Below are 24,920 nucleotides of genomic sequence, written 5' to 3'. Positions count from 1 at the left end.
TTCAAAATTGTGTGCATTTTAAAGCATAAGCTGGAGATTTCATTATCCTAAAACCAGAAGCAGAACATATAATCCTGTATCAGTAGGATCAAAGGCAATGTTCTAGGCAATTATCTAGGCCTGACTCCTGGAGGGAGTTCTGGGTGATTCTCCTACAAGGTTCCTCATAACAAGCTTTCCCTAGTCCCAGCTCCATTCCCACCCCCAAGACCCCTCTTTGTGCAGCTATGAATCCATGTCATCCCTTGGACCAGTGGGTGGGAGGTGCTAGAAACCTGTTTAGAAGAGCAGGAAGACTGATAAATAAGGAGCATCCCCTGAGCTTATTTTTTTTCTTTTTAAAAAAATTTTTTTAGTTGTTGACAGACCTTTATTTTATTTAGTTGATACCGAGAATTGAACCCAGTGCCTCACACATGCTAAGCAAGCACTCTTCTGAGCTACAACCTTAATCCCCCCTTCCCACAGCTTAATTTAAAAAAGGCAGGGAAGCTGTGTGTGGTGGTGCATGCCTATAATCCTAGTGGCTTGGGAGGCTGAGGCAGGAGGATCACAAGTTCGAGGCTGGCCTCAGGACTTAGGCCCTAAGTAGCAACTTAGTTACTACTGTCTCAAAAATAAAAATAGCTGGGGATGTAGCTCAGTTCCTCTGGGTTCAATCCCCCAACCCCAAAACAAAAAGGCAAGGAATCAGGCATGGTGACATGTACAGAAAGTAAAAAGTTGGAAAACCCTTGTGTGAATTCTTCAACTGCTGTGATTTTCTTGTTTGTCATGACCTTAAACCACAGTCAATGAATAATCTGAGCCTTAATAAAAGCCAAGCCACTGTGTGCCCACCCAGCACAGCCATGATAGAAGCTAAGGATCTCAGTTTCCTTTGCAAATAGTTGTATGGAAAGCAAGGCCAAGCCTGAATGCAAGAACCACTGTAGCACTCTCTCCATAGGCCCAGAGCCTGTACCCTGAGGACCAGGGCAAGTCAATCTAGACCAAACAGACTACTCAGAGATGTGGGGAAAAAGGATATTTATTAACCAGCATTGGGGGAGGAGCTGAGCCTAGGCTCCCCACTCTCACATGCCTATTCCACCCACCTGGGGATGAGTGGGGACATTCCTAAAGAACTGCAGCCGGTCTCACAATAAATACATTCATTGTGGGGGGGAGGTGGGAGAGGTTGGGTGAAGGGCAGTAAAAACCCGTGGGATTCCACGTTCTCAGCTACAAAAATAACAGTCATCCTCACCCAATGGGAATGGGGGAGCTCAGAATTGATTGTCCCATATGGGCCTGAAGACTTCAGAGGCCCCTGGACTCTGAAAGTGTCCTGGTGAGGTAGGACAGGGGTGGGAGCCAAGCATCCAAACTCCCAGCCTCTGCCCTTTGCATAGTTCCAAGAACGGGCTTAGTGTGCCAGGTGAGATATCAGTCCTCTTCTCTCCCTGCTGTGACTGAGGGGGAGAAAATGCTTGGTCCCCAAAAGGGAAGCTGGCTCATTGAGTGCAGTGTTGGTCACCCGTCCTAAGGAAGGGTCTGCAAAGACAGCTAAATGGGAGGGGGATCTCCCTTTGAAATGTCCATGGACCAAACCTGACAGACACAGGTCCAAGGCAGCAAGGGGAGGCTCAGAGGTGCACGTGGGTGGAAATATAAGCACACGTGATGTGGGTGTGTTACCACATATGCATAGGAAAAGGACATGCCTAGAGCTCTGTTGCTCTTCGGTGTGACCAAGGGGAGTGGGGAGGCAGACTCACAAGGGCTACACAGGAAGGCAGAAGAGGGGAATGATGTAGTCTTACCTCCCAGGCTGGCCTGATCCCAAGCTCTTGCCAATGGCATCAACACATTGTGGGGGCGGGGGGGGGGGAGGGACTGGGGAAGATAACTAGACAGGGATGTGACAATTGGAAGGGTACCCCAAATCCAGAAGAAGAGATGAAACACAAGAATGTAGCAGGAGAGGGTAGGGTGGGGTGGGGCACTGCAGCCCAGCTGATGAACATTCTTCCATGAGCACATGTGAATGTATGCAGGGCTCAGGTGGCTAGCAGAGGTCTTATCTGGCTTCAGGATGATCTACCAAACAGGGCCATGCAGAGGGTGGTGACGTTGAGGCCATCTGGATCTGCAGAGCCCTACCTGGGAGAAAGGAAAGGTTGGGCAGATAATGGAAGCAGAGGATGGAGTAAGTACTCTCCTCCCAAACATTTAGGTTAAGGGAATAGGAACTGTGTCTGGATCAGCAGAGCACCTGGTCCCCAGGGAGCACCTACCTCTGAGGAGCACCGGTTGGCCTGGGCTGCTCACACATAGGTCTTGGAGACTGAGAAAGGGGCTTAGGCTGGGCCTGGCTGGCCAGCCCTACAGAGATATCAAAAAGGTGGGAGAAGGGCATGGAGTAGGGGGTGTGAAGGAGAGTGGCTATGTTGGGGAGGCAGCAGCCCAGCCTGGGGCACACAGGCTGGCTTGGAAGAGAATTTGTTCCGGAGGCTGGGCTCAAACAGAGCTCTCATCTAGCTGTTCCACGAGCTGCGTGTGCTTCCTCTTCTCCAAGATGCGGCTGAGTTCCTCAGCAAAGGAGCAGGGCCCTGCTGGCACTCCATTGTTGCTCTGCCTCAGGAGCACATAACTGTTGCCATTCATCCTCCGCAGCCGGCTGGGTAGTGCCACCAGCCCATTGGTCAGCTCAGTCGGTGGTGGTGGAGGTGGTGGGGGCGGTGGAGCTGGGGCACCCTCCCCAGGGATGATCTGGAGGCAGCTGCCCTCCAGGCCCCCAGCCCCTTCCCCATCATCACCCTCATCTTCCTCTCCAGGACATTGGCCTGAGACTGTCTGCAGCTGCACAGCAGAGCCCCCTACCCGGCCAGCCCGACCCAGTGAGTATTTCCGTCTGCGTCCTCGTCTGCCTCCCCGAAGACAAGCAACATAGAGGAGGGAGGAGGCCAGGATGAGGCAGAGGCCACCAAGTGCAGCAATGGCTAGCACATAGAGCAGCCTCACGTCAGGTGCCAGCTGTGCCCCAGGCATGGCAGGGGCTTGTGGAGCTGGGGCAGGAGTGGCAGGCCGGACTGTGAGGCTGTAGGAAGCCAGCAGGGTACGGAGGTCATTCTCCTCTGCATAGCAGCTATAGTTTCCACTGTGCTCAGGCTGTGTGTCTGTCACTAGCAGCCCATCCACGCCCACACGGTAGCCATCCTGCCCATCACTTAGGCCTTTGCTCCCATTGAGTAGCCACAAAGCATGGGCCAGGTTGGATGGCTGGTCACAAGGCAGAAGGACATCATCACCTCGGAGCACAGAACGGGTCTTCAGTGGTGGTGGTGGCCCTGGGAAGGAGGGTGGAAAAGTCATTACCTACTCATCCTAGGAGGGTATTGGAAATGGCAGGAGTGGCAGGCCGGACTGTGAAGCTGTAGGAAGCCAGCAGGGTTCGGAGGCCATTCTCCTCTGCATAGCAGCCACAGTTTCCACTGTGCTCAGGCTGTGTGTCCATCACTAGCAGCCCATCCACGCCTATACGGTAGCCATCCTGGTGCCAGGATGAGACACTGGTACTAAGCATAGAGTCTAGAATCAGTGACAGCTTACCAAGCCCGTGTGCTTACACTCCCACACGGGTTCCCATGACCCTTCTCAGGATGCAGGTGGTGCCTGGGCCCATTTGCCTTCTCTTCATGCTCCCATGCTCTCTTGTGATTTCAGTCTCTGCCATCTGCCAGTGACTCCTAATCTCTACCTCCTGTACAGACCTCTCTCTCCTGAGTGCCAGACTTGACTACCATTTGCTAGGCATCTCCACATGAAGTCTCTTGGGCACCTAACTAAGGCCAAAGCCTCACTTCCAAACTAAACCAGGTTCTTGCTTTGCATTGCTACCACAATAAATGGTGCCACCAGCTGCTCAATTTCCTTTGCCTGTCTTTCTTTCCCACCTTTATATCTAGCTCTCATCAGAATTTCTCTGATCTATTCACTTCTCTCTTTCCACAACTGCCAAGCCATTCAGGTCCCCATAGAACCCATTCTCTAAGCAGTAGTTGGGTGATCCGAAAGAACCACAAATCTGATTCATGCCACTCCCCTGCCTACAACTCTTCAGAGTGTCCTGTTGCTTTTCAGGTAAAGACCCAGATCCTCAGCATGGTATTGGACCACCTCTCCAACTTCTTCTGATGCTCTAACATGTATAGCTCCCTCTGCTTAGGTGTCATTGCCCTACCCCAGGACCTTCACCTACCTGGTTAATTTGTGGGAGACAGCACAGCATAATAATCTAAAGTACAAACTGAAACAGATGCTAGGGGTTAGGTTTAAATTCTGACCTTGCTGCTTAATAGCTGAGTACCTTTTTAAGCAGTTTATTTATATTTCTTGTGCCTGAGGGGTTGTCCCTGAAGGGGATAATAATGGCACTTCTTGTCATAGGTGCTGTGAGAATAAGTGTACATAATGATATGTGTTTAGATCAGTGCTTGGCACATACTGAGTACTCAGTACATGTTAGCTATGATCATTCACATCTGTTCTTCCTTCACATGTCACTTCATCTTCCTTGGGGAAATATCCACTACCCTTCTGAACCTTGTCATAGTAATAATTATTAATAATTATCATTGGTTATTTTTGTGATCATTTGAGTGCTTCCCCCCCCACCACCACCACTTAGCTATAAGCTTCAGAAGTGACAAGACACTTGACACTTTCTTTTAATCCCAAGCTGGAGATCCATCACAGGATCTCACACATATTGCTCTACTACTGAGCTACATCCCTAGCCTGACACTTGAACCTGTTTCCTTGTTTATAATTTGTTTGAGCTATTGAGCTCTTATTCTGTGCCTGGCTGTGTGCTGGATCATCCTCACTGAAGGCACATAGATGCAGCCACTCATGCACAAACATGACCATACAAGTGATGGTAAATGGCCAAAAAGACAGGCTTTGCAGCCACACCTACACAGATCCAAGAGTGTCACTTACCTGTATCCCTGCTGCCTTCACAGCCTCTGTTTCCTCTCTCTATGTCTTGTATCAGTGCTGTCCTGGGGACAGAAGGTCAGGGTTCATGAACAAGGCCAACTGGGCTTTAGTTTCCCCAGTGAAAGGGTTGATGGGGCTGTGAACCGATAACTAGTTCCCACATCCCCTATGACTACAGGCCTTTCTCCTCCACTTGGGCCACATGCAACCCTCTCCACTTTACCTGCTACTCTGAGACCTGTTGGCTGCAGTGGTGGCTGCCATGCAGGCATGGGTGCTGGGGTTCCAGCCACAGTAGGGGTCCCGAGCTAGGATGCAGTCATAGCAGGAACGGTAGCGGGAGCAGCTGGACAGTGGTAGCTGGATGACTCCACTGGGGGCCCCCACGTAGAGGCTATGCTGGAAGCCAGAGAGGAGAGCTGGTTGACAACATCCCCCACCCCATTTACAAAACACACACAGCCTCGCCCAGCCTCCCACTCCCCTTGTTTCAGCAAGGACTTTTTGGAGGTCAGAAATCAGAGGTACCTGCATTGGAGAGATGACTAGATTGTCCACAGACTGGGACTCCCTGAACACTTGTGTCTCTTCGATAATGTGCATCCCAGAGCCCAGGACAACGGCCTTGTGGATCCAGCCATCAGCTGCCGTGGAAAGGGATGAAAGTCAAACCCAAACAATGTGATCTTCCCTCAACACCCCATAGAAGGCGTGATGGGAACAGCTCAGGAATCATGATGTGGGGAACAAGGATTCAGCAGTAGCAGTGGGAACTCAGAAGAACACTGGGAACTCCCAATAGTCATGGCAGGAATGTCTGGAATGTTTAGAAACATTAATGTTCAAAGCTAACAGGGACCAGGGATTTGGGTTAGAAGCACCTGTGCCCAGAAAGAGTAGGTCATAGATGGCTCCAGAAGGTGTAGTGACGGGTGTCCCTGTGAGGTGTGTGTAGCGCACATTGCGTTTGAGCAGCAGGGGGCGTCCACGTGTGGGTACCACAGGCCGAGCCATCAGTGGGTGCAACTTCACAAAGTCCAGGACCAGGGATGGCAAGTCTTGGGATGAGTTGTAGCCTCGGCTACGCAATGAATCTGTGATGCACTGGGGTGGGGAATGGGGATGGTGAATCTCAGGACTCTTCCACCTGCCTTCCATAAGGTCAGACCCTCCTCTCCCTCCCAGGGCTCTGGCCCTATGTCTGGGTGCTCACCGAGCCAGGCCGGGGCTCAGGCACCCCACCCTCATAGCGGCCCCAGCGCCGGACACCATCCTGGTATTCCATGTAGGGCCCCGCGAAGACAGCCTGCACTTCAGCCAGGTCATAGCGGCAGATGGCTGAGGCCTCCAAGGTCTTCCTAGGAATGGGACGTAGGGGAAGAGACTGAGTCACACTGAGTGTAGCCTTCCCAACCCATGTTTAGCTAGCCTGGAGCCACTGTTTCCTTGTCTAGACCTGACTATAGACTCTCAGGGCCTGTTCCATGGGAGAGTGGCTGCTGTGGCCTCTGGCCCTAGGCTAGCTTGGTGCCTGATGTTCTCATTTTGTAGCCAGTATTCCCCACAATGGACCTACCTCATCCTCACTGACCTCTGCTTCAGCCCAATTTGTTCCCAGTCAATGCCTCCCCACTGTCCTTGCACTTACCACTGTGTGGTCAGTGTGAAAGTGGCATAGAAGTGTGTGCGGGCGGAGGTGTCAGCATCCAGGCTGCAGACCGCACGCAGTGTCTCATACTGTGGAATGTGACATATGAGACGAGCCTTGAGGAAGGATGTCCACTTCTTCTGCAGGATCTTCTTTCCTCCCAAATCTCCCTGGGGAGGTAGGGGGCAGAGGTTCAAGGACCAGGGTCAGAGATCAAGCCTCTACCCTATGCCCTGACTTCAGCCCTATCTACCTTGCACACACGGGCCACACGGGCCACACGGTGGCTGCTGCGGCTCTGAGTGAAGCTGCTGGAGCCTTCCTCGGCAGCACGCTCCGTGAAGAAGTAGTAAACCTTGTCATCATCACCCACTGCACTGGCCTTGCTCTCCCGTACCAGCACAGAGAACACAAATTCAGCATCTGTGGGTTGAGCAGTTAAGTGTCTTCTGAGACAGGCTGGGGACCTCTGCCCCACCCTATCCCTCCCTTGACAACGCACAGGAGTGGAATGGATAGGCTCACCTGGGGACTTGGGGATGGGATGGTCAGCTGCCCAAGGGAGTAAAAATGAAGAAATAGACCCCTACCCCCCTTCATCCTGTGCCTCATCCTCCTAACCATTGAGCCAGTGCATTGGTGCCTCCTCAGTTCTCAGAGAATGTGGGTGGCGGCTCCGGCGGATGTCAGGAATGCTCCGGAATTCATACCGTGTGGCTGTGTAGAGGCCTCCATCTGAGGCAGGGACATTCCAGGAATGAGACATGTCATATACATCAGGGCACACAACACACGTAGGTGGCAAGTCCTATTGACAAGATCCACTAAATGCCATCCTTGTGAATGAGGGGCTGGGTGGGGAGGAATGCCTGCTTACCAATGATGAGGCCTGTGAAGCCACGGGCTGGGTCATAAGGACACTTCTCCTTCCCCTCCTCGAAGCTGGTTGGAAGGGTGAAGGCCTCAGCATCCTAGGGAATGAGGTACCAACAGTCAGTCACAGGACAGGCGTGGGCTGCAGCCCAAGGTTAGACCAGTCTAGGGTCAGCAGTCAGGGCTCGGGTCAATCATACTCACAATGGCTGCACAGAGGGGCTGGAAGGCATGAGTCCCACATGCATAAAGGTGGGTGGCATTGAGCCGCTGTAGAAACCGGACATGGTTGAAACACTCGGTCTGTGGGATGAGGTAGTGGAGAAGTGTGAGTCCCCTGCTTAGGCCTCCTCCCTTAATCTATTTTAGAGTCTGTCTCTTTCCCCCACTCGCAGGACAATCAGTTCTAAGATGCTCATGGGCCTTTGCATTGCCCAGATTATAAAATATTCCCTGGCACTCTCTGTCCTTAACCTACAGGTGACAAAGCTCTTGGATCACCTAACACCACAGCTTCTCCTGTGTCTCCTGGAGCTCCCTCCACCCCCAGTTCTGGAGCTTCCAGGACTGAGATGCTTTTCCCCCACTGAACTCCTTCTCAGGCATGTTCCTTGTCCAGGAGCTCCCACACCCTGCCTCTCTCTCTCCACCTGCCATCCCTTAGATATATCAAACTCACCTTGTCAGGAGGCAAACTCATCTCCTCCCTAACCTGCATCTTCCCTCCTAAACCTGCTCATCCAGTCTTTCCCACCTCATTCACTGCCTCCATCCTGTTCTCAAGGATGGAGCCAGGAGTCAGGAGTCATCTTCACTGCTTCTCACTCCCTCGCCCCCACATTCAGTCCCTCTTCATGATTCATTCTTTGTCCTAAATTGCTCTTGAACTTGGTCCAATTTACCTTATCACCACTGCCCAATTCAAATTACTACCATCATTTCTTTCTTGGACAACTTCAGCAGCCTCCTGACTACCCTCTGCCACTCTTTTTGTTCAGTGAATGAGGAATACTTGCATGTAGTATGAAATTTGAAAAGGTATAAGGGGATGTGTTGTAATCAGTCTCCCATTTATTCCTGTCTCCCAGGTAGTCTGTGACTGGGGACTGCTACTACCACTGTCTGGAGCTTCCTTCTAGAGATGTTCCACCAATCAACACACTCTTGCTCCTCTCCAACCCAATTCTCAAAGCACATTTCACAAATGTAAACTAGATCATATCACTGCAGTGGCTCATCAGTGCCCTGAACAGAGTCCCTCAAGCCCCTGGCTCTGCATCACTGGGCCTTGCCCCTTACCCCTGTCTCGGTCTCACTCACTCAATTCTAGCCACACTGGCCTTCTCTGTCTTTCAAATGCCCTAAGCTACCACTCTCTGCACTTCTCTGCCTTGTCAATGATTCTTCCTCCTGTCTGTTGCCCAGGGTTTGAGTCTACACAGTCTTCTCTATCTCCTCCCACTCTCTCACCTGCTGTAGCCCCTGGCATCTGTCCTTTCTCTGTTAGCCTTCTCAGTCCTCTTTCCTCTGACCCATAGGATACTACTCCAGCCTCACCAATGTTTTTCCTGTCTCTAGATTCAGCTTATTTGAGTCGTTCTGGTGTCTGGGCCAGATAAACTTTCCTACAGTGAACTTACCCTAAGATGTTTACATTTTAAAAGCCATCCCTGCTCTGTCCCAAGACACACACTGCTTTCAATTCTGGGGAGGAATTCTGTGGTCAAATAAGTTTGAAAAACCACAGGTAAAACCTATCTTAGGACCTTAAAGATACTGCTATGCATTGTGGAACTGAACATGCAACACTTTCCAAACAAACTGGATCATTAAACCCCTCTTTTGAAAATTAATCTCCCTCAGCACAATGAGAAACAGTCTCAGAAGCCTTCCCACTCAAAGTGTTGTATGGGAACTACTGCCTCAGCGTCACCTGGGAGCTTGTCAGAACTATAGAATCCTAGGCCCTTTCCAGACCTACTGATTTAGCATCTGTATTTGTAATATACCCAGGTGAATCACATGTAAAGTTTGAGAGCCCTGAGATAAGGTATTAAATGTGAGCGTGCCCATTGTCATAGAATAAAATCCAAAGCCTCTGCTGGGCATTATGGCCTTCCATGACTAGGGTTCTACTTATCTCACTAACCCTGTTATCTACCCACACGCACCAAGAGGCAGCCTTTTATAGAATCTCCTGGATTCTCCTCTTTATATTCAGGTGTCCCAGCATCACCCCAGAATCAAGAGTCTCCAGGCCAGTGAAACTTGGGAATGTGTATTTTTTAAAAAAGCTTTCCAGATAGATTCTGTTACATAGTTAGATGCAGGTCCCTTGCAGACACCATGTTCTTTAGCCAGATAGGGCTGACATTTCCATAATGCCCCTCCATGGAATAGTGGGTACTAGAGCTAGTCCCCCACCAAAACCTCATTTCTGTCATCTGTAAAATGGGGAAATATTACTTCATAGTTATTTTAGAACTTGAGGAAGATAATAGCTAAGTGAGCACTTACTAGAGGTTACTTCTTATCATGATTATAATTTGGGAGTTCGGAGGGGATTAAGATGCCCTGATAGGACAAGCTAATAAGCCACCAGATGTTTGGATTAGAAGGGCTACACCCCAGGTCTGCCACTCCAGCAGCACTCAGTTTTTGTGGTTGAAAAGTTGACTAGGGAGTCTGTACCATCTCATCTGTGTCCCTATCAACCCCGGCATCCCCAACTGAGGAGAAAGAAGGAGCTGGAGACAGGGCAGACCACCACATACCTGGTTGTTTTTCCCTTTTTGATGACATTTGCTTTGCATCTCTGGGGAGGCCTCCCACTGGATCTAGCAGGGGTAAAGGGAATGGATAGATTCATTGACAATACCCACTACCCAGAGGGTTCAAGGGAGCTGGAAAAACTGGGATGGGGTGAATAACAGGAGGAACACTGGATGCAAGGGAGACCTGGGCTGGGAAGGGAAGTGCTGTCCAAGGGGCTATGGAAGTCTGGCAGGGTTCTGGGAAGCTGAGGTCCCTGTGAACAGGATAAGGCTATAGGCACTGAGGGTGGTCCAAGTTTCAGGGGCTGACCTCTTTGTGAGCCCCATCTCCTATGTCATGGGCACTGAGAGAGAACAGGGCGCCTCGAGCTCCCACCAGCAGCCTTGCAGAGGCCTCCTCCAACAGCAATGTTGAATAGTTCTGGGCTTGGCCCTTGAAGTGCCGGGTCCCGGAGAGCTCTAGGGAGAGCAGAGGCAGTGAGCCCAGTTTGGGGGCTGCCCCCTGCTCCCAGCCCTGGCTGCTGTGGCCTTTGAAGATTGAGGGTCTAACCTTCATAGGAAATGGTCATCCGTGGGGTGGCATCTAGTTCTCGGGAAGGTCGCCGCAAGGAGGGTCCAGGGACAGCTGTTGCTACGAGGAGGCTCAGGAAGAGGGGCCAAAGCCTCCCCAACATCTTCTTGGGGAGGCCCAGACCAACAAGACCCCCAAGGGGAGCCAGGGCCAGTCACAGGAGGAGATGGGAAACACAGTCACAGGGGTCAAAGTCCAGGAAGGTCACATAGAAGGTCAGGGGACATGAGGCCTTGGGGTCAAGAAGTCATGGGGCCAGGGAGGATCCTGGAATGGGGGGGACATGGAGCCACAGGGTTGTGTGGCCATGGAATCTCAGCTATGGGGTCAGAGGGAAGGATGGATCACATGCCTTTCTGCATCAAATGCAAACTTCATGGTAATCGGAAGTTGCGGAGTCATAGAGGGTTCGTAGGTTACTGATGGGTCACCTTGCCCCTGATAGCAGGGCTATTCCTGGTTCTCTGAGGTCCATTTTCTGAAGGAGGGGGGAAAAAACCAAAAGAGGATAAAAATCTCTTTGATCTGTGGGCAGGTGGAAGATTGTTGGCATTACCCAGTCTTCAGGGACACCAAAGGGTGGAGGTCCAGCTTCAATAGAACTCCTAGGACAGACTCATTCCTGTTCATCTCTGTTCTGATGCAGGAGGCTAGGATGGGAACTTGCCCTCTTTAAGTAACACCCCTTCTCTGGCCAAATCAGAAGCTCTTCTAGGTCCCCTTTGAGGTGGAATTTGTGTTCTCAAAAGAGAATGCTTCTTCAACAATGGGCAGCTGCTGCCCCTGCTGCCTGCGGGGGTGCCTTATGCAGGAAGGCCTGAACAGAGACGTTTAATGGGCCTTTGTTAATTTTGTCCTGTTTTCCCTTTGTTTTTTCTTTTCCTTGGCCTGAGAGTTCCCTCTGGAATTTCTCTTTAATTAGACACTTCTCCTCCTCAGCATTCTTCTCTGGGGGGTGCACATCTCTGCCCTGCCCATGCGAGTCTGTACTGCACTCTCTGGCTAGGCATCCACACGTGTCCCTACCTGCTAGCAGGCATTCCACAGGCACAAGGGGGGTCAGAACCAGGTATGAGTATATGGGTATCCCTAGCTGCACAGGTATAACATCTGTGCAGGAGACTGTAGTGTGCAAGGCCAGTTAATGGAGACACAAGCAATGTGGATAAGGTGGATGGTGAGATCTCTGAGTTCTTGGCCACCTTCCCTGGCACATCTTGGAGATTATTCCCATACCTGGATCCTCCCTCAAGCCAACTATCGGGATTGGGGGACAGGCTTTCCCTGGCACCTATTATAGGTCTCCTGATCTCTGAGGGGGGGGGGGTCCTTCATTTTCCTGGCCTTGGTGTGGCAGTTCAACTCACCTCATCTCATCAGATACCCAGAAGCAGGGTCAGAAGGTGCCACTGGCCTCTCCTCTTTCTTCCAGGTCAAATATTAACTATCTGACCTTGAAGAGTGGGGAGGGATCAAGAGCTGGCTAGAGGATAACAGGAATTTGGAGGGTTTATTCAAGAGTTAAAGGTCGGCATAGGAGAGGAGAGTGAATATGAGAGGGAGAGGAGAGGGCCTGCAGATCACAGAAAGGGCACTAGTTCCTGATTTGGGGGCTGGGGCATCAGGAAGTTTCAGGCAAGCTTCTCATGCTCCACCCCTCACTGGAGGCACACCTGTTTACCTTTGAGGCCTCCTATTTGCTTAGCACAGAAGCGGGGAGCCCTATAGCCAGGAGGGATCAGTCCCTAGGATTGGGCAGAACGAACACACCCGAGGTTAAAGGAACCACTCAGAGTGCAGTACATGGCACATTTATACAGGTTTATCCTGAATCACATGGGTCCAAAGGAAGGTGATGTACATGCACAGGTGTGAGTATACATTCACAGGGAGGGCTATGAACACATGTATTCACAGGAGTCATTCACACACTCACACTCACAGGGAGGTTTGTGCACACTTATGTTCTCATGGAGAGTCATGGCCATGTGTAGTGATACATTTCACATGTAAGGTTACATTCATATACCCATCCATTTTTTGGGGGGGGTATACCAGGGATTGAACTCAGAGGCACTAGACCATTGAGCCACATCCCCAGCCCTATTTTGCACTTTATTTAGAGACAGGGTTCACTGAGTTGCTTAGCACCTCGCTTTTGCTGAGGCTGGCTTTGAATTTGTGATCCTCCTGCCTCAGCCTCCTGAGCTGCTGGGATTACAGGCATGCACCACGGCACCCAGCAGATGATCAGGGTTTTAAACCTACATATGGGGGCTTATATAAAGGGCTGTATACCTATTCAACAGGAGAGTCCTGTATAGGTATACACAGGTGTGTAGGGACATGCACACAAACCCATTGATTACAACAAACCCATTGACTCAGGCATATTAATGTTCACAGAAGGGCCAGCTATATGTTGTGTTCACACAATACTCAAACACAATTACAACCATGTAGGGACAAGCACACATGCATATAGGGGTCTGATTCTTGCTGCAGGCTTGGTGGCTAACAGTGTTCATTGGGGTGAGGTGCAGAGCAGAACTGTACCTTCCTTTCCCAAAGTCCCAATTCAAAGGCCAGATTCCAAGTGTGTATTGTGGTTCTGTGTGGGGATGGGGGACATGGGGATATTGAGGGGAGGCTTCTGGGCTTCTGACCTGGAATGAGTGCATAGGTCAAGGCTACTCTGCAAGGGAGGGAGGAGGTAACTAACCCAGTCAGGAGGAGGTCCTTAGTTTTATCAAAGAGGGATGGAATGAAGTGCAAAACATAGCAGTCTTCCATCTCCATGCATACTGCAGTTCTAGATTTGGGGAATTAAGGATAGAAGTAAGTGGGAGCTTATAGCCTCCACTTAACCTGCTGGGAGAGAGGACAGGCGGGGCTAACCAGACTAGGCGGAGCATTCATACCCCTCCCCCAGTGGCTAAGCGGGTTCAAGGTCTCCAGTTCACACCCCACACTTCACCCTGAGTTCTACAGTTCAGGTTGCCGGTCCCCTGAACTCTGATCACCTTCTCACTATTAGGTACTAAGGTGGAGAGGACTGGGGAAGGGTGCCCCCCGCCCCCAACAGGATCAATGGAGGATCAGCTGGCTCTCGACCTTCATCCCAGATGTCCACCTGCCTGTAGGCGGTATCTCCCTCTGCCCAGTAGGATGGCGGTCTCTCCTGGCTAGAGAGAGCCCCTCCCTTGCCACCCCCTCCCTCCACCATTCTGGACAGTCCGTGGTTCTCTCCTTTCGTCAGATCTAACCTCAGTCTCTACTGCTGCAGCTCGAGGACAAGCTCTCCTTCGATCGCGCTGGACGCCAAGAGACGTGACCCAGATCCAGAGGAACACTGTTCGCCACGCGGGTCCCCGCCCCGCTCCGGTCCCAGACTCCGCGGCTGCCGGTCTGCGCCCTGCGCGACCTGAGGCCTGGCCAGTGCCCCTGTAAAGCCTTTATGCAGGACTGGGGGTCTTGGCAGTGAGAAAGGCCTGGCCCAGTTCATAGGGTGGAGTGGACGTGGGGAAGGCTTTGCCCGGCTCCCGACCCCCGGCCCGGGCCTGGCCCCGTCGGCTGCCCGCACTCTCCGCCTTCCTCACCTTTGCGCGTTGGGATCCGGGGCCAGAGAGACAGCGGCGCGCGGTTCGGCTTCCCCACAGCACCAGCTGCGGGAGGAAGGGGCCGCGGCCAGAGGCGGGGCGGGGGTGGAGGCGGAGCCGGGGGTGGGGCGGGGGCCTGGAGGCGGGCCCACGGGCGGGGTGCGGGGAAGGCCGCTCTCTTCTTTCGCGCCCCCCACCCTAGCACAATGGAGATGGCTTGAAGGTAAGGCTCACAACCAACCTTAGGGCATCTGGCGTCCCAGGTCTTCTAGGCCAAGCGACCTGGGTACCGCCCCCTACTGGGGGGTCTTGCCCAACCCGTTAGCCCTCCACAGGTTTGGCGCCCGCCAGCCCATTCCCTTTAACCCTAGGATCTCTCCCATTTGTCTATTGCAGGTGATCAGGAAATTTTGTCCTTTGAGGTTTTCCCTCTCCGAGAGCCCTCTGGTCTGTTTCTAACTTCGACCTCACTTCTTGGGTTCTGTCCCACCCCGCCGCGTGTCCCGGCTCTCAGCTTAGGGTACAATAACAGGGTGAGTGTGGGGTTGGGGTAGGGGCTACAGTAGGTGGGGACCAGGCATCCGGGCAGCTCTGAACACAAGGGCCTCCCTCTGCCTGACTGTTCAGCTTGAGGTCTGAGTAGGTGGAGGGGATGAAGTGACAGTTTGACCTGAAATGCTCCCAGAAAAAATGCCCTTTTCTGAATAAATAAATCACAACCTTTTTTGGGGGGTGGGGCGAGTACCTGGGATTAAAATCAGGGGCACTTAACCACTGAACCACATTCCCAGTACTAGGGCCTAGCTAAATTGCTAAGGCTGGCTTTGAACTTGGGATCTTCCTGCCTCAACCTCCTGAGTCGCTGGGATTACAGGCATGTGAAGTCACAATCTTTTGCACTGATTCACTCACCAAATTTTAGCCCTAACTCAGTTTCCCCTCAGAGACTGGGTCACTCAGACACCTACCTTCCCTCTAGCTTCTCTTGAACATATTCTTACTCCAAAGTTTCCAGTGCATGTTCCCAAGCAAATATCCTTTCCTTGCCAGGTTTAATCCCTTTCCAGCAGCAATTCAGAAAATTCCCTCGGAATCAATTCCTCAACTCCTTTAACTAGGATGTTTTTCTGCAAACATAGGCCCTGCCTCCTTTCTATTGCCTCAATAAAACCTGAGCTCTGGACATGACCCAGACCAGTCCCCTCCCCCATTAAAATCCATGACAACATTGATCTAGGCCCAAGAGAAGGATCAAGTAAAGGGCCACAGGAATGGACTCTTGCATGTGTCCAGGAGTTTGAACAGGATTGAGGTTGCATATTTAACTGAAGGGACCCTGAGAAAGACACTTCATCCTTCTTTCTGGAATCCTTGAAGCTCAGAGTTCGCTACTTAATCCTATAAAATCTCATTGCTTGGAGTGCAGTGTGACTGCAGACTGCTAGACAGCAGGACTCATATCACACTTCCACCCCCACCCCTTAAACTTGTCTACCAGCACTATGAAAACAGGGTTTGTGTGTGTGTGGTGGGGGGTGGCTTGGAGAAACACTCATATTAAAAAATGCACACATACTTTATAGGGTGCCCAGCTAAATTTTTTTTTTTTTTTTTTTTGGTAGTACTGAAGATTGAACCCAGGGGCATTCTACCACTGAGCTGCAACCCCAGACCTTTTTATATTTAAGGAGGTCTCACTAAATTGCCGAGGCTGGACTTGAATTTGCAAATCTCTTACTTCAGCCTCTGTAGTAGCTGGGATTACAGGTGTGCACCACTGCTCTTGGCTCATTTCTTTCATTGTACCCTCATCTCGTCCTGAGGAATTAGTAGTTCCATTTTATAGATGGGAAACAGGCTCTAAGAAGTTAAGGAACTGGCGTTGGAATTCATTCTGCTTATAGAAAGTTCTCAATGAAGACTGGAAAAGTCTGAGAAAGGGTATGCATAGGAAGCAGGGAATAATTATCACTAGGCAAAGGCAAAAATGTACAAATTGGTGCAGACTGTTTGGGGAGAGTAGGGAGAAGGGAAGGGGCATGCAAGAGGCCAGTGAGTTTGATTTGATGAAAAGGTATCTAGAGGGAAATAGAAGGGAAAAGTCAGATCACAGCTTGGAAAAGACCACAGAACATCCTGAAAGAGCTGATGGAGCAAGTGAGGAAGTCGGTAAGACACGGTTAAGAAAGATAAATCTATTGTCCTTATGGGGGAACTGGGTTGGAGGGAACAATGGGGTGGGACAGGAAGACTGCCCGCCACAAAGTACTTGGCAGGAAAGTAAACTCAGGGCCTAAGGGGATTGGTAGCATGGCTCCCAAGTTCTCAGATTCAGTGCTAACTTCACATACCTCAGGAGTGGCAAATAGGCCAAATGGTAGGTTCTGAGTCTCAGCTTCACTGAAGCAAGCTATTCTCTCTTCTCAGGTGTTCCTAATGCAGACTCAAAACCTTACATTTTTTCTTGTTTTTGCATGCTACTGGGGATTAAACCCAGAGAGGTGTTTTACCATTTAACTTTATCCCCAGATCTTTTTATTTATTTATTTAATGGTGCTGGGGATTAGAACCCAGGGCCTTGTGCATACAAGGCAAGCACTCTACCAGCTGAGCTATATATATCCCCAGCCCCTCAGAGCTTTTTATTTTGATACAGGTCTTCTTGCTAAGTAGCTCAGATTGGCCTTGAACTTGAGATCCTTCTGCTCCAGGCTCCCAACTAGCTGAAATTATAGGCAGGCACCACTGTACCTGGCTAAGATACTTTTTGGTGGGTGCGTGAGGGTGGTGGTGGTAGTGGTGTGTGGTTCCTGATGTTTGAACCCAGGAGTGCTTTACCACTGAACTATACCCAGCCCTATTTATTTAAAAAATTTGGAGATATAGTCTCACTATGTTGTGAAGACTGGCCTCAAATTTATAATCCTGCCTCAGCCTGTATAGTTGTTGGGATTATAGGCACATGCCACCATATCTGGCTAACCTCCCACATTTCTAAAATGAGCAAAATGTGATTTTAGTGTCTTATTTTCAGTATGACACTTGCTAAACTGTCATTGGGCAGTTAATTTTAGTTCTTTTTGTTGTTGGTACTAGGGATTGATCCCAGGGGCACTTTACCACTGAGCTGCATTCCCAGTCCTTTTTTAACTTTTTAGACAGTCTCCCAAATTGCTGGGATTGCAGGTGTGTGTCACCATATATGGCTACTTCAATACATTTGAAAATGTGGATTCAGTCTATAATCCATTTCTTTTTTTCCAACTTAAAACTGTGAACTAATCAAAGTATCAGATCTGAAGGCAGTTAATGGTGCTTTCTATAGGAAGTATCTTTTGACTTGATTCTTCCATGCAAATCAAGGTGATAAAATATGACTGAGAGAAATATTGACAGTATAAAAAACTTGAAATCAAACATTCAAGAAATGAATCCTAACCCAGCCTTAACTCTGTGCCCCGGGACACAAGGCACATTATTCTATTACTCATCCTTGAAATCACCACTCTTGCTACTTGATAGGGTGGCTGTGAGAAGATCCCATTTGGAAACCCTGAAGTACTTTACACATACACAATACAAATATGAATTTTGTTTTTGCTAGGCTACTTTTCACTACTTTGCTGAAAGAAAGTGGCTGATAAGAGTGCTCCTTGTCTTCACCAGATTCTCAGCCACCTGCACACCAGGATTGGTTTGGGTCCAGGCTCAGTTACTCACTGTAGCGGGGATCCTAGGTGAAGGGGGTGGGTATGAACTCCTGAAACTTGAGGCTCCCTGAGGCAGAGAACTCTGGCCTAGTCAGGTTGTCCTGCTTCCTGTTCACTGTGGCAGCATTTCTGTTCCTGCTTTGCCATCTCCATCTCTGGTCTGCCCAGCATTTTCCCTTTAGAAGGTGTGATCTTTATTTTGGCCATATATACAGCTGAGGTGTTTCTTCAGCAGGGACTGTCACCAGTTCAACAATGCTGTAGTCTCACTGTTCTGTGCCTCAGAAGCCTGTTTTGCCTGCTAAGTTTTCCTCCAAGCCAGTCTTCTTGGAGTCAGACCCAAAGCTGGGCATTCTGGTTTGCCCTCTCTTGACTCCAGCCTAGGGAATGGTTAGCAAGGAAAAGGGAGTATCAGGACATGTCCATGAAGGCTGGAAAACCACCACCCACCACCTCTTTCTCAGCTACTTGGCATAAGGAAAGTCAGAAACTTTATTTTTTGGTACTGGTGATTGAACCTGGGGGTGCTTTTTAAAAAATTACTTATTAATTTACTTAGCAGTACTTGAGAGTGAACCCAGGGGTGCTCTAACCATTAAGCAACACCCCCAGCTTTTTATTTTTTGAGTCAAGGTCTTGTAGGTTGCTTAGAGCCTTGCTAAATTGCTAAAGCTGGCTTTGAATTTGTGATCCTCCTGCCTCAGCCTCCCAAGTTGCTGGGATTACAGGTGTGTGCCACCATACCTGGCTCTGGGTGTGCTTTACACTACATTCTTAGCCCTTAAAAAACAACTTTTTTTTCCTTGACAAAATGTCTTGCTAACTTGCCCAGGCAGGCCTCAAACTTGTGATCCTCCTGCCTCAGCCTCCCGAGTGGCTAGGATTACAAGTATACACCATGACACATGGCTTTATTATTAAATTTTTACCAGCAGACAGGGCTAGACAGAGAACCATCTGGAGCTCCCTGAAGTTAAAGGAACAGAGCATACAACTATACTTTCTGGGGATAAAATTCAATCATCAGCACACTCCAAGATATCTGCTTAGGAGCAATTTTAATTGTCATCCGAGAAGAGTCTCTTAAGCAAAACAGTAAGAAGAGATAGGAATGATTGAATTCTTCCCATATGCCAGGCACTGTACTGAGCACTTTTCATGCATTAACTCACTTAATCCTTATAAACTCTGAAGTAGACACCAATGTTATTCCTCCTACTAGATGAATAAATAGAACTTGCCCAATATTAAATGGTTAGTGTGGTCAGATTGGGATCTAGGGCTAAGCCTAGGGGCAAGGTCAAGGCCCTTCTTCTTATATTGAATAAGGCTGTGCTGTCTGCCATTAAGTACTCATACGAGTGTTTCTGCTTCTGCCTGGTTGTCAACCCCTATCCCTCTACCCCACTGTCAAAAGAAAAATGCAGCATCCTCCAACTCATCTATCAGAAAGGATAATGAAAATACTGGCATTGTTCTGGAACTTGAGGTCTCCTGAGAACAATGCCTAGGCCTTCTGAGTTTGTTAGAATAGCTTCTCCTATAAGGGGTATTAACCTATGTCTCCCCTCAGATGGCATACCCAGAGCCTTATCTACCTGGTTGATCAAACATGATCCTGAGCCCTGCCTCTGCACTGTAGGGTGTCCCCCTTTTTTTGGTCCTGCGCTATACAAAATGGCATCTAGGTCAAGGGAATTTTTTCTAGCCCTCTTTGCCCAATAGCTTAAAGTATTTTAACCTAGATACCAGCAGGTAAGATTCCTAAGAGCTATCTATGTTGTTTGTTACTAAATTCTTACTGGATCCTAAAAAGTGTCTAACATGTAGTAGGTTCTCAATAGTTGTTAAATGAACACGGCAAATGAGGTAAAAATGAGATTACTGAATTCTTGACTGTAAAATATACAGAAAGTTATTAACTGGTTATATAAAAGCTTTTGTGTTTTCCAGAAACAGGAGCTAATGAGCTAGAAAACTGGAGAAACCAAAGAGAAAGGAATAAGTTTAAAAACCAGGGGATGAGCAAGGGAATCAACAGGGAATTCCAGATACCAACCCCAAACAAATATTACCAAACACATGTTCAAACTGAGAAAAAGCAGTTTTAATAACACACACATACATTCATAGGACTTTAAACAAGATGTAGTATAAAATCTTAAAAAGAAAAAAAATGAACGAAGAGGGAAATCTGCATTTACTACCTAAGAACTGGTGGACTCACTGGCTGACACGACTCTTAAGAAAACAAATGCACAGATAATGAGGTGCACCAACACTGCTGATGAGTGAGAAATAACCACCAAGATCATGCTTAACTGCTCTACATGGCCAGCCACCTGTACCTATTCTTGCCCCCTCAGAGACAAACCAGAAGAGTCAACTTCTAATTCTCCAACTCAAGTCACTTGTTAATGGGTCACTTCTCAAAAATTTTATTATTTCTTTAATTTAAAAATTATTCTTAAAGACCCTACACATTATTAGTGGCCAGTCCTCACCAACTATAATCTGTTTTGATAAAAATAAAAATGCAAATGCTCCAACTAAGTCTGGATGATAACATGCCATTACCTATCTTTTACATCTGGGGAGATTTTGTGAAGTAAAAAGCAAGCTACTACTTGCATTTCAAAACGAAAACAAAGGGCCAACCTTCCAAAGGTGACAAAGGCACCACTGCCATCAGGAGACAGACAGCAAATATATAAATGCTGTTACTTTACTGCTACGTAGATGTGTTTTCTGCATGAGCCTCTTCACTTAACTAACAGAACTATATTTTCAGCTAACAAGAAAAGCAGGTTAGAAAAGGCAAATGGTTACACACAAAAGCATAAACACAAGTATCTTAATTTTCAGCTTGCAATAAGGGTAATAAGTTTGACATATATATCCAGATAATTAAACAAGGTGATTTTTGGCACAGTAATATTGCCAAACACACCACCACTCAGTGCAAGCTTTGTTTGCTAAGTCCCAAAAGCAGCCTGACATTCTCTGTGCAATGAACATTTTCTCCCTCTCTAACATCCCATTCACTGGGCAACAAGAGGAGGGAGACAAAGCATGGGGACTCAAGAGGGTGAAGGAAAATACTTTATTTGGGAGAAAAACCATGGGCTACTTGTGCTAAAACAGAATCACAAAATTTCTGAGAACCCAAATGCAAATGCTGACTGGACTATAACCTGGAGACTGAAGATGTCTACCAGAGTCATAAATAAAAGGGCCTAAACTGATGTCTGGCCATTTATTTTAAAGGGACAGATGAAATATTTTTCTTTTAATGGAGAAAGACAATTAAAAATAGAGATTTTTCTTATTGGAACTGCTAAATAAAAATGTATCAAAGTGGTTTTAAATTTGATGGGCAGTTATCTGTTGAAACTGCAATACAAAAGGGTCACTTAAAAAAAAACCTGAATAACCCACTTGTCCCCACCCCGTCAATGTACACGATTAGAAAATATTTACACACTATAATTACAAGCAATATAAGCAGTATTTTATACTTTGAGATTTTGTACACTTTACACAATGCAAAATGAGAAAAATATGAACACTTATAAAATTACACACAAATAATGTATCTACAAAATATTAAATTACAGAGTGAAAGCCCCCATTGTTGGGCAGATAGATGCCAGAGTTTCATCAAGCTTCTTTCAAATATAACTCTTTGTATCTATCTCTTTAACGTTCAGTTCATAAGTGGCATTTTGTAACAATACCTTTGAGAGGTAGTATCAAGATAATAATATTCTTACCAGTAAACTCAACACAGAATAAAATATGTTGGTCTGACTCTTGGAGCCTCATTCAGCCTGGGTTCTTAGAAACTGGATTTATTTAGTCCTGTCTATAAAAATCTCTAACTGCCCAATGCTTGACATGAGCTCAAAAGTTACTGATGCTATTTGAAATGAAATGATAAATTTAAGATAATTTTTTTTCTTTACTCCTAAGCCTCAGTTTAGAGGTAGAAAGTTAGTTCTTAATTAAAACTTAATTTCTCCTCTCTCAAACCATAAACATCAAGTCCAGTTCCCTTTACTTCCATCATCTTTTCCCCTACAACTAAAGACATAAGAGTGCTCAGGAGAGAGCAAGTCACCCAAGCCAATGTTGAAAGAACAAAAAAAATAGTATTCTCTTTCAGGAACAAACCCTACTAAAAGAGACATTCAGTCAACAAAAGAATTTTTGAGTTGGCTAGTAAGAACCTGTTACTATCCAATGGCTTTAAAGGGCCCTTGGGCTAAAAACCAGCATTGTACGCTTCTACTAACCCTCCACCATTTAAAACCAAAGGATGGCTGTCCAGTGTTTTAAGAATTTAGAGCAGCTGTGATTTTCAAGTGCAACAACTTCAAAATACAAGCACACGAGCACACACATGCATGAGTGTGTGTGTATGTACACACACACACATACAAACACACACACACACACAGTATCCCAAAGAATAAACACCATCCAGGTCTCTGCCAAAGTAATACACTCATGGAAACAAGGTTTTTGGAAACTTTTCCAGATATTTAAGTTTTTATAATACAGACTTCAGTAATATGGCTACCAAGGGCCAGACTTCTAAGGTTTAACCAGTATTTAAAAAAAAAAAAAGTGTGTGTGTGTGTGTGTGTGTGTATATATATATATATATATATATATATATATATATATATATATGTATATGTATATATATGTGCATTTAAAAGCAATTCAAAACAAGCTGCATATGACTATTTTGGCATTTTAAAAACAGAGTCACTACAGCTTAACCTCTTCCTCTTATAGGGATCTGATGACATATCAAACTTCTGATTAATTGTTTAAATGTGTTTTAAAAAACCTAATAGATGTACAATCTTAATAGTGAAGGAAAATTCAGAGATTGAAACCTATTGCAGTTTATAGAAGTTACAGAAAAGATCAATGCCTTTGTTACTAAACTCTGTTCTAAGCAATCCCTTTGCATACTAAAATAACAAAGAGGGAAAATTAAACCCAACTGGAACTTGGTCCTGGTTTCTATGTCCAACTCCTCAAGTTGGTCCAAACTCTTTTCTTCCATATTTCCCATGATTTATCCAAGTGCCACAAATACTCCCTACAAAAAGATATTGGCTTGTAATTTAACAGAAGGAATTAATAAGGGCAGGTTTAGATTATGAGGTGCTTCTATCCTTTCCCTCCTTTTGTACGACTCTGCTCTTTTAAAAGGTCAGTTGCCTTAAAAACTAAGCAGATCACATTTCATATCTGCTTCAGAAATGGCAATTTTTTCATTACCAGCTTCATACTAGATATTCAAGTGGCACATTTGCTGTGTATTTTCTTAGCATTCTGTAGCACAGGAATCCATAGTGATTCTTTTTACTCTTCTTGGAAAGGCTCTTAATGAATTTCTCTTGGTTCATATTTTTGCTGCTATAACTTCTGTTAAGAATCTGGTACCCAGAAGTCATGAAGCTGCCCCTAGAAAAGGAAAGAAAAAAAAAATGAAGGAAAATTTAATCAAATTATGAATTAACCCTTATATAAAACTACTAATCATCATGGGTTGTGATAAAAATCATGGGTTTTGATAACAAAAGTAATAAAATCTTTATATTATACATTTTTTCTAAAACTTTCAGATAATCAGGTTCAAATGCCACATTTTATGATCTAACAATCAAAAGAAGTATAATGTAAACAGGATATTTTTTCTCACCATTGTACTCATGAAGGGTCATATTTTAGGAGATTATTATGTTAAACTGATTAATATAAGGTTTTGTTTATTATTTTCTATTTTAATAACACATCAGCACAGATGGCAAGACTGAAAAAAGTCTATTGAGGGTTAGAAACTGAAATAACAAAGCAGTATAAATTTGCCAGGCGTAGTGGTACACCCCTGTAAACCCAGCAGCTTGGGAGGCTGAGGCAGGAGAATTGCAAGTTCAAAGCCAGCCTCAGCAAAAGCGAGGTGCTAAGCAACTCAGTGAGACTGTGTCTCTAAAAAAAAAAAAAAAAAAAAAAAAAAAATACAAAATAGGGCTGGGATGTGGCTCAGTGGTCAAGTACCCCTGAGTTTAATCCCCAGTAACCGCCTCCTCCCCCGCAAAGCCCAAATAAAACAAAACAAAACAAAAAATACAAAGATCTGGGAATGTGGCTCAGTGTTGAGCACCCCTGAGGTTCAATTCTTAGTCCAAAAAAAAAAGTCAGATTTACTTCTGCTAGCAAATGAAGTGAACTATAAACAATGTTTAGGCCCTGGCTACTCAGAGTATAGTCTCTGAACCAGCAGCATTAACATCAATCTGAGAATTTACTGTAATTATAGACTATCATAGGTGAATAGACTATCTCAGGTTCCTCAGACCTAATGAATCAGAATCTACATTTCACCAAGTTCCAAGTTGATTCCTATATTAAAACTTTAGAAGTTATCATTTTATTTATTTAAAAAAATTTTTATTATGATTTCTTTGTTGACTCATAAGTTATTTTCTTAAACATTTTATTTTATTTATTTATTTTTAAGTGGCGCTGAGGAGCAAACCCAGTGCCTCGTGCGTGCTAGGCTAGTGCTCTACTGCTGAGCCCCAGCCCCAACCCTTAGAATTATCATTTTAGACAATCCTGTATTAGTTAGTTTATAAACAAAAAAGATGGTGAACTGTTGAGCAGATGTGAAGAAAAATGCCAAACTAGGCAAAAACCCTCTTTAAATGAGGTCAAAAGCATGAATGACAAAAGGAA

At 46.8% G+C, this 24,920-nt stretch overlaps 2 protein-coding genes across 7 annotated transcripts in view; both read right to left on the bottom strand.

Annotated features, from left to right (window-relative positions):
- Positions 1 to 1,014: 1,014 nt before the first annotated feature.
- Positions 1,015 to 14,533, bottom strand: Sema4g (semaphorin 4G). 4 transcript variants are annotated; one of them, XM_076834271.1, is made up of 17 exons: positions 14,452 to 14,531; positions 14,119 to 14,296; positions 10,832 to 11,330; positions 10,592 to 10,740; positions 10,282 to 10,344; positions 7,712 to 7,810; positions 7,512 to 7,605; positions 7,256 to 7,369; positions 6,888 to 7,057; positions 6,635 to 6,804; positions 6,200 to 6,344; positions 5,868 to 6,090; positions 5,515 to 5,630; positions 5,210 to 5,385; positions 4,987 to 5,048; positions 2,280 to 3,332; positions 1,015 to 2,145 (listed from the first exon to the last, which is right to left on the bottom strand). In XM_076834271.1, exons 3-16 carry the CDS (start codon positions 10,953 to 10,955, stop codon positions 2,503 to 2,505), a joined length of 2,535 nt encoding a protein of 844 aa, XP_076690386.1. In that variant the 5' UTR covers positions 10,956 to 11,330; positions 14,119 to 14,296; positions 14,452 to 14,531; the 3' UTR covers positions 1,015 to 2,145; positions 2,280 to 2,502. The 4 variants fall into 4 exon arrangements, with proteins under 4 accessions (XP_076690386.1, XP_076961448.1, XP_076690388.1 ...); XM_077105333.1 differs by having other exon boundaries at positions 14,119 to 14,283; positions 14,452 to 14,494; XM_076834273.1 differs by lacking the exon at positions 14,119 to 14,296 and having other exon boundaries at positions 14,452 to 14,533.
- A 3,529-nt stretch (positions 14,534 to 18,062) lies between these two features.
- The window catches only part of Slf2 (SMC5/6 complex localization factor 2), a 50,351-nt gene continuing 43,493 nt past the window's right edge, over positions 18,063 to 24,920 (bottom strand). For 2 of the 3 annotated variants that reach the window (XM_076834233.1, XM_076834234.1), the window contains exon 20: positions 20,247 to 23,645. In XM_076834233.1, the coding sequence (XP_076690348.1) occupies positions 23,610 to 23,645 (36 nt within the window). In that variant the 3' untranslated portion in view covers positions 20,247 to 23,609. Of the gene's footprint in view, positions 18,542 to 20,246; positions 23,646 to 24,920 lie in introns of those variants that run through there. The other variant, XR_013088774.1, reaches the window with a different exon arrangement.

This window comes from Callospermophilus lateralis, chromosome 15 (assembly GCF_048772815.1).
Source record: "Callospermophilus lateralis isolate mCalLat2 chromosome 15, mCalLat2.hap1, whole genome shotgun sequence".
Lineage (NCBI taxonomy): Eukaryota > Metazoa > Chordata > Mammalia > Rodentia > Sciuridae > Callospermophilus > Callospermophilus lateralis.
Note: the sequence above shows the minus strand (reverse complement) of the source record. Positions and strands in the feature narration are given on the sequence as shown.

What these genes read in the sequence shown, in the direction of transcription:
- Sema4g (XM_076834273.1), bottom strand. Translation starts at nt 10,955, where the DNA reads ATGTTGGGGAGGCTTTGGCCCCTCTTCCTGAGCCTCCTCGTAGCAACA. An exon ending in AAAAAGGGAAAAACAACCAG is followed by an intron (nt 7,811 to 10,281) that starts GTATGTGGTGGT and finishes CTCATCCCACAG; the next exon opens with ACCGAGTGTTTCAACCATGT. An exon ending in CTGAGCCCCGGCCTGGCTCG is followed by an intron (nt 6,091 to 6,199) that starts GTGAGCACCCAG and finishes TCCCCACCCCAG; the next exon opens with TGCATCACAGATTCATTGCG.